This window comes from Triticum urartu, chromosome 3, assembly GCF_003073215.2.
Source record: "Triticum urartu cultivar G1812 chromosome 3, Tu2.1, whole genome shotgun sequence".
NCBI classification, from domain to species: Eukaryota; Viridiplantae; Streptophyta; class Magnoliopsida; order Poales; family Poaceae; genus Triticum; species Triticum urartu.
In genome coordinates, this window is record NC_053024.1 from 135,460,091 (window position 1) to 135,469,370 (window position 9,280).

The 9,280-nt window shown below is 45.4% G+C and overlaps 2 protein-coding genes across 2 annotated transcripts; both read left to right on the forward strand.

Annotated features, from left to right (window-relative positions):
• Nucleotides 1-761: 761 nt before the first annotated feature.
• On the forward strand, nucleotides 762-3,362 carry LOC125543301 (G-type lectin S-receptor-like serine/threonine-protein kinase At2g19130). Its single transcript, XM_048706606.1, has one exon. The coding sequence runs from the start codon at nucleotides 916-918 to the stop codon at nucleotides 3,256-3,258; it is 2,343 nt and encodes a 780-aa protein (XP_048562563.1). The 5' UTR covers nucleotides 762-915; the 3' UTR covers nucleotides 3,259-3,362.
• Nucleotides 3,363-3,494: 132 nt separating this feature from the next.
• LOC125543302 (G-type lectin S-receptor-like serine/threonine-protein kinase At2g19130) lies at nucleotides 3,495-8,530 on the forward strand. The gene is made up of 2 exons (XM_048706607.1): nucleotides 3,495-5,887; nucleotides 5,987-8,530. The coding sequence occupies exon 2, from the start codon at nucleotides 5,990-5,992 to the stop codon at nucleotides 8,282-8,284; it is 2,295 nt and encodes a 764-aa protein (XP_048562564.1). The 5' UTR covers nucleotides 3,495-5,887; nucleotides 5,987-5,989; the 3' UTR covers nucleotides 8,285-8,530.
• Nucleotides 8,531-9,280: the final 750 nt, after the last annotated feature.

Consider the following 9,280-nt stretch of genomic DNA (forward strand, 5'->3'; position numbering starts at 1 on the left):
AAAAATAAGTAATTTTGTTGGGATGCATGGTATTTTTAAAAGAAATATATGATTGTTTTGAAAATAACACATTAACATTTTTATTTAATGTACATTTAAAATTTCTGTATTAACTAGATATCTATATAGTACATGCATGTGTATTTAATTTTTTTATTTACTAATCATGGTTTGTATTTATAAAATTTATAGCACACAAATATTTAAACATAATTTTTATAACTTACATTTTACAAATATATCTTTAAAAATTAGTGCACAATGGGCCGCAATATCTGCAGGCCATCCAAACTTCAGATGCGTACCTGTTAAATATATGTTGCTAAAAAGAACCTGCTGAATACATATAGGTTAGTTATCCATTGAGCATGTCGTAAGTGGAACAGCTAACTTGTAGCGTAGGTATGCTCTCTTGCCTTGGTCGCGTGTTCGAGTCTTGACATCCCCTTTTTCCTGCCTCCATATGGATCTTTCTTCAAAAAAAAATATTCTGAGGGAGTTTTCAAAAAAAGCAGGCCACACGCACCCCTCTCTCAGGTCCAGTGGTTGACAGTGGGACCCATGCACCTAGTCAGCGCAGATTTTGTATACCCACGCATTTGCACATTTGAGCCAAGTTTTTTCATCACTTCGATGTACACCGCAATTTCTAGCACCAAAGTGACCATTTACACCAAGTTGTAAATAATAATTGACGACGCAAACAAAGCAGTCAACCTAAATTGCGAAAGGAAAAACAAGTGCGACTAGTTTCAAGTTTCAACTCTGGACACGTCTCTCAAAGAAACAAGTGCTTGCACTCTGAAGCCTCCCACATTTTTCTTGGAACTGAAGTAGCAGCCATCGGCGTTGCCGGCGCGTTCGCCGCCGCCACTGATTGTGGGGCGAGGTGCCGCGTTCGCTCCTCTTGAGGTTATGCCCACCAATGGCGGCGGCGCAGCGCGTCCGCTCGGCCTTGGCATCTCCCCACCCAAACCGGCGGCGCTGTTATTCCTGCTCCTCCACTGTTCCCTGTTGGCCGCGTCTGCCACCACGGACACCATCCTCCCCGGCAAGGGCATCTCCGGGAACGAGACCCTGGTCTCCAAGAGCGGCGGCTTCGAGCTGGGCTTCTTTCCGCCGGGCCCCGGCATCCACTACTTCCTGGGGGTCCGGTTCAGGAACATGGCGGGGAACAGCCCCACCTTCTGGCTCGGGGACAGGGTCGTCATCACCGACCTGCCCGCCGCGTCGCTGGAGATCTTCGGCGACAGCCTCTACATCAAGGAGAATGGGGCCAGCCTCTGGTGGTCGCCTTCGCCGGGCGGCAATGTGTCGTCCGCCGCCATGGCGGTCCTCCTCGACAACGGCAACCTGGTGGTGAGGGACCAGGGGAACTCCTCCCTGGTCCTGTGGCAGAGCTTCGACTACCCCGGCGACGCGATGCTCCCCGGCGCGAGGCTCGGGCTCGACCAGGACACCGGGAAGAACGTCTCGCTGACGTTCAAGAGCTTCTCGCACAACGGCAGCCTCAGCGTCGACGCGACCCGGAGGAACGGGTTCGTGCTCACCACCGACGGGCACGCCAACGGCGGCACCTTCCCGGACTGGATGGTGTCCTCTCAAGACAACGGCAGCTCGCTGCTGCTGAATCACCCGGAAACCGCGAACGGTACTGAGTTCTTGCAGTTCAATCTGGGGCAAATCAGCCTGATGAGGTGGTCGGAGCCGGATCCCGCCGCAAACGGCACAGGCGGCTGGGTCGCTCGCTGGTCCTTCCCTTCCGATTGCAAATCCGGCGGGTTCTTCTGCGGCGACTTCGGCGCCTGCACGGGCAGCGGGAAGTGCGGCTGCGTGGATGGGTTCACGCCGTCGTACCCGATTGAGTGGGGGCTTGGGTACTTCGTCACCGGCTGCTCGAGGTCTCTCCCGCTGAGCTGCGAGTCCGACGGCCAGACGGAGCACGACGACTCCTTCGCCCCGTTGGACAAGCTGCAAGGGCTTCCTTACAACGCCCAGGACGAGGTGGCCGGAACCGACGAAGACTGCAGGGCGGCTTGCCGGAGCAAATGCTACTGCATCGCCTACTCGTATGGCCATGGATGCAAGCTATGGTACCACAACCTGTACAATCTGAGCTTGGCCGCTAGGCCTCCGTACACCAAGATCTACCTCCGTATGGGCTCCAAGCTCAGGAACAAGAAAGGCTTGCAAACAAGAGGAATAGTGTTATTGGTAACTGGATTCATAGGCCTTGCTTCTTTGGTACTGATATCGGTGCTGCTATGGAGATTCAGGAGGGATTCATTCGGCACTGGTAAGTTTGAAGTAGAAGGCCCTCTTGCAGTCTACTCTTATGGACAGATCAAGAAAGCCACCATGAATTTCTCTGATAAAATCGGCGAGGGAGGATTCGGAAGTGTTTTCAGGGGAACAATACCGGGATCAACTGCCATCGCTGTGAAGGATCTCAAAGTCCTCGGGCAAGCAGAGAAGCAATTCAGGACAGAAGTTCAGACACTTGGGATGATCCAACACAGCAATCTTGTTCGTCTCTTGGGATTTTGCGTCAAAGCGAAAAGAAGGTTGCTGGTGTATGAGTACATGCCAAATGGCTCTTTGGAATGTCATCTCTTTGCAGAGAAGTCTGGTCTGTTGAGTTGGAATGTTCGGTACCAAATTGCATTAGGCATCGCCAAGGGTCTCGCCTATCTGCATGAAGAATGTGAGGACTGTATCATACACTGTGACATCAAACCTGAGAACATACTGCTTGATGCAGAATTCTGCCCCAAGATTGCCGATTTCGGTATGGCGAAGCTGCTTGGACGAGAATTCAACTCCGCACTGACCACCATCCGAGGAACCATGGGATATCTTGCGCCGGAGTGGATATCCGGGCTGCCGATCACTAAGAAGGCTGATGTGTACAGCTTCGGCATTGTGCTCTTCGAGATAATCTCGGGGAGAAGGAGCACTGAGGTGGTGAAATTTGGGAACCATCGATATTTTCCGGTCTATGCCGCTGCTCAGGTGAGCGAAGGGGAGGTTCTGTGCCTGCTGGATGCTAGGCTGGAAGGAGATGCTAATGTGAAGGAGCTGGATGTCACCTGCAGGGTTGCCTGCTGGTGCATCCAGGACGAAGAGAATGACAGGCCGTCAATGGGGCAAGTTGTTCGCATGTTGGAAGGTGTCCTAGACACTGAGATGCCCCCTATTCCAGCTTCGTTTCAGAACCTTATGGAGGGTGATAACAGTGTTATATATTCTGATTTCTGAAGTACGTAGGTTGCTAGGGAATTAGTCACTTGTTGCTGAGTTGTGATCAGTATCTGTGTTCTAATTTTTTTTTCCAGTTCCAAAGTATAAGCTCTCTACTGAAATAACTCGTTTTATGCACGTCGTATCCCCTCTGCGGATTGTTGTAGGGATTCAACGAAGTTAGAGAAAGAAGATACTCCAGTTTTCTTGCAGATTCTTCAATGCATTCATCTCCTATCGACGTATGAAGATATCATACAGTTACACGTTTCAGCAGGTGGTGAATCTATACAGGGGCGTCGTGGTGAAGAAGTTGGTAAATGGAGGCAACACACGCCTACATTTTGCAACACACGTCTTTTCAGTAAGTCGGAAGGCTTGTTATTACCCATGAATAAAACGTAATCACCTACTACAAATATGGTATGGATGATTGAATTTTTATGGTAGAGAAAAAAATGATTGAATTTTACGCATGTATGCTATTCCTTCTGATTGCTTTACCATGAGTGGACATGCTATCGGCCAGCTCATGCATTAATAATTGGAGTGGCATTGAACATATCATTAAGCTCTCATCTTAAGAGGGAAAATGATGACTGATGAATGGACTGAATGAAGGCCATTTTAATCTTCTGTTCATTTTCATTTGTTGATGCAAAATCCAAAAACTCATGCATCCGGGGTAGTGGAATTAACACACTTCTATGATGGGTTGTCCAGTCATAAAATGTGGTGGAAGAAGACCAATGTAAACCCTGTTAGATTTCTATGTTAGGCTGTGTAGTCTGAAACAACGCATTACAAAATAAATTTTGGAATAATCCAATTTGACTGCAATTGCAATTTGGTTCTTGTTTCTATCCAGAGAACCAGGTCTGTTTCTGAAACTTAAGTGCAGCTGTAACTCTTGCTAATGAATTTGTCTATTTACAGTATAAGCATTTTCAGTAGGTCATTGTTCAGTGATGCTGGTCTGTACCTGGAGTTCTCCTTGTACAGGTCATATAATGTTGCTAGTATATCTACTAGATCATTACGTTTGCGCGGATGCTTGCTTTTTCATGCAATATTAGTTATCTCTAAATTAATTATAACTTTGTCACTGGTCTTGTCCCTGCATGAAAGAAGATTGTATTTGACCAGGACAGTGGTGCGATCTGGTGAGTAATACAATGTTTATGCCCTGAGGAGACAATTTTGATTTCTCTCTGAGGCTCTGACTTCCTGCCCATCAACTATATATAACTCATGAAAAGAAAAGAAAAGAACGGAAAAAGAAAGAAGAACAATAGACTTATAGACCCATAGGAGCAGACCATGTATGGAGCGGACTGGGGATCTGGAGCAAGGCACAAATCTGAAAGCCTTGTTGAGTGGAATGTTTGGCAAAAAACATTAGCGAAAACATTTTGTTACCATTTGTCAAAATATGTTGCTTGACTGTGCTTGGACTTGTCCACTTAGACAGCTAAATGTCCTTATCAACCAACATGTTGCTCTCCTGTATGTAAGTTAATCACCTACTGTAATATATATTGTACGGATGATTGAACTTACGGCAGAAAAAAATGATTGAATTTTACCATGAGTGGACATGCTGTTGACCAGCTTATGCATTAAATAATTGGAGTGGCGTTGAATATATTACTAAGCTCTCATCTTAAGAGGGAAAATGATGACTGATGAATGGACCAAATGAGGGCCATTTTGATATTCTGTTCATTTCCATTCGTTGATGCAAAATCCTAGAACCTCATGCACCCGGATACGGGAATTAATACACTTCTATGATAGGTTGCGCAGTCATAAAATGTGGTGAAAAAAACCTAATGTAAACCCTTTTGGATTCCTATGTTAAGCTGTGCAGTCTGAAAAAAATGCATTATTATAAAATTAATTTTAGAATAAGCCAATTTGTTTGCAATTGCAATTTGGTTCTGTTTCTGAAACTTAAGTGCAGCTGTAACTCTTGTTAATGAATTTGTCTATTTACAGTATAAGCATTTTCAGTAGGTCATTGTTCAGTGATGCTGGTCTGTACCTGGAGTTCTCCTTGTACAGGTCATATAATGTTGCTAGTATATCTACTAGATTATCACATTTGTAGGGATGCTTGCTTTTTCATGCAATATTAGTGATCTAAATTAATTCTAACTTTGTCCTTGCACGAAAGAAGATTGTATTCGGCCAGGACAGCGATGGCGATCGAGTGAACAGTACCAAGTTTACGCCCTGAGGAAACGATGTCTACTTCTCTCTGAGGCTCTGAATTTCTTCCCATCAACTACACAACTTATGTAAAGAAAACGACAGAACGGAAAATGAAAAAAGAGCACTTGTTGAGTGGACCATGTATGGAGCAGACTGGAGGTCTGGAGCAAGGCACATATCTGAAAGCCTTGTTGAGTGGAATGTTTGGCAAAAACCATCAGTGAAAGCACATCGTTACCATTTGTCATTATTGGTCAGTCAAAATAGGTTGCTTGACCCTGCTTGGATTTGTCCACTTAGACAGATAACTGTCCTAATCAACTAGCAGGTTGCTCTCCTATTTGTAAACAAAACCAACCACCACTACTGGAGAAATGCAGGAACAGCGAGTATAGCATGGAGATGAGAGCAACTTGAAGCCTCTTTGCTTGAGGTGTGTATTATAATATCTGCCCTTGTTTCAGTTTTCCTTCATAACCCTGTATATATTGATCATTTCTTTGCTTTTGTCTTCTTCTGGCTTCACTGATAGATTATGGTTACAACTGAAGAAATGAACTGCAAGTCTTCTATCTCTGTCCTACTTGCTGCACTGATCCCCTACATGTTCCTAGTATTTGATGCAAGTCAGGCTGCAGTTCCAATGGATACCCTTCTTCCTGGCCAATCTATCTCGGGCAGCGAACTTTTGGTCTCCGAAAATGGTGTATTTGAGTTGGGGTTCTTCTCCCCATCCCCAGGTGCCATGAAGCACTACTTGGGCATACAGTACAAGAACCTGATAGGCAGCCACCGAGCTATGTTCTGGCTGGGGAACAGAATCCCTATCACCAGCTTCCTCAACACAACATTGTACCTTGCCGCAGGTGAATTATACATTGAGGAGCTTGGTTCTGTTCTCTGGGCCTCGGGTTCAGCAACAAATGGATCAGCCAGTTCTGTGGCGGTTCTCCTTAACACTGGGAATTTTGTTGTGAAGGATCAGACCAACCATTCTAAGGTCATATGGCAGAGCTTTGATCATCCAGCTGATGCTCTGCTACCTGGAGCATGGCTGGGATTGAACATGGCCACCGGAGCACACATCTCGCTTACTTTATCCAAGCCTCCTTACCATTGCACCCTCGTGATTGACCAGAGTAGGAAGATGGGATTTGTCATGTCCATTGATGGGCATGACCATCTTGGTACCTTTCCGGACGGGATGGTAACGTACGAAGAAGGCAGTTTGGTCCGGCTAAACTATCCAGAGAACCCAAATGATCTCCAATTCATGAGACTGCATATGGGGCAGGTCAGTCTGCTGAGGTGGGTAAATAATTCGACGATTACTGGTTGGCAACCTCTATGGAGCTATCCCTCCAGCTGCAAAATCAGTGCTTTCTATTGCGGCGCATTCAGTGCTTGCACAAGCGCAGGAACATGCACGTGCATTGATGGTTTCAGACCAAGTGATCCGGATGAATGGAGGCTTGGGCAATTTGTTAGCGGCTGCTCTAGAATAATACCCTCGGATTGCGAAGATGGCATATCCACCGACTCGTTTATTTTGTTAGACAACCTGCAAGGCCTTCCTGCAAACCCTCAAGATACAAGCGAAGAAACTAGTGAAGACTGTGAAGCAACCTGTCTGAGCCAATGCTATTGCGTCGCATATTCCTATGATCTCTCTGGATGCAAGATATGGTATAATGTGTTGCTTAATTTGACTTTTGGAAATAGTACCACTCACCACACCAAGATTTCCATGCGTATAGGTTCTCATGGTAAAAGGCGGCAAGGACACATACAGCATGTCATGTTGATTATTGGACCAATAGTTGCCGCTCTTCTTGTCATGCTGGTGGTTTTCTGGGTGTACAACAGATCTTCAAGACAGACTAAAGTGGAAGGTTTTCTTGGTGTTTACACTTATACACAGCTCAAGAGAGCTACAAGAAATTTCTCCGACAAACTCGGCGAAGGAGGCTTTGGAAGTGTATTCAGGGGAACAGTTGCAGGTCCAACTGCCGTAGCCGTGAAGAAGCTTAAAAGCTTCGGGCACAGAGATAAGCAATTCCGAGCAGAAGTACAAACTCTTGGGCTGATTCAACACACAAATCTTGTGCGCCTTTTTGGATTCTGCAGCGAAGGGGCCAGAAGGCTGCTGGTCTACGAGTACATGCCAAATGGCTCTTTGGATTCTCATCTCTTTTCATCAGGAACAAGCGTTTTGAGTTGGAGTCTTCGCCGTCGCATTGCCATTGGTATGGCTAAAGGCCTTTCCTATCTGCACGAGGAATGCAGGGACTGCATCATACACTGCGACATCAAGCCCGAGAACATACTACTGGACGCTGAATTCTGTCCCAAAATCGCAGATTTTGGCATGGCCAAGCTTCTCGGACGGGACATGAGCACGGCGCTGACCACCCTCCGTGGAACCATCGGCTATCTGGCACCGGAGTGGGTGTATGGTCAGCCTATCACTCAAAAGGCAGATGTCTACAGCTTTGGTGTTGTGCTCCTCGAATTGATCTCCGGGAGGAGGGCTACCGGGAACGGAAATCATCGGTACTTCCCCCTTTATGCTGCAGCTAAAGTGAATGAAGGAGATGTCTTGTGCTTGCTCGATGGTCGGCTAGGAGGAGAGGGCAATGAAAAAGAGCTGGATGTTGCCTGTAGGGTTGCTTGCTGGTGCATCCAGGATGATGAGATCCACAGGCCATCAATGGGGAAAGTTGTACGCATGCTGGAAGGTGCCGTTGACGTTGAGTTGCCTCCGATTCCGACTTCATTTCAGAACATTATGGACGGGGGCGACAGTGGCACATATTCTACAGAAGTGTGATCTGAGCTCTCCTCGTCGTATGGGTAGATGTCGCCATATATATGACTACTCTGAGAATTAAAGTTGCATTTGTATCCGGCTATAGTATTTATGATCAGAAGCATTACTTGTATTTGTCATACAATCATGATATAGATTTTGTTGTATTGTACTATACCCAATTTATCGTCCTAGTTATAATCTGGACAAACAGTGTTGCCATATTTTATAAATCGGATATAGAATCAGTTTGAGATATTTTGGATCCGGATAAATGGGTTTAGAGAGGCCGAGGTTTTTCCCTCTTTTCAAAAGGAATGATGGGTTTGGAGAGGTTTTTTCTTTTTACCTTGAAACCGTAGAACAATAGTTGTATGGTGTACTTTCCATTAAAATGAAAAATATGTACAAATATACATGCAAGCAGATGAAAATCTGCAGCTAACCAACTCCAATTTTTCTAACATGGGAAATAGCAAATAGAGAAAGAAAGTAATCAAATTAGGGATGCAATCCAGTGACTGAGAGTCTATTTGCTTTGCATTTGTCCTATGATTGACCAACAGAGATCTCACTTGAGCCTATGCTTCCAAGATAAAATTCCTGGTACTTCATTTCTGAAAATATTTCCATCTCTCTGCATCCAAATGTTCCAGCAGCTCATGATGATGATGATGTCTAAGGCTGTATGTTTGGGAAAGGTCTGATGTAATAGCAGTACTTCATTATCAAAGAATGAAATTCCTTTGTGCTTATTTAGAGAGATTTGAGTGCCAGCAAGATTGAGCAAACGCACAAACCCAAAGAAGATGATGGATGTTCTCCTCTGTTTTCATTGCATCATACACAGTCAAATGAATCCGTGTGAAAGGATTTTCATTTAAGTAAACCCTTGGTATTAACTCTTTCATACAGAGCCAGCCAGAAGAATGCTTTGTGTCTGATTCTGCTGCCACATTTCCAGAGCCAATTGAAGATGCAGTGAGCACTTGAGGGACACATGATGTGCCTGTACAT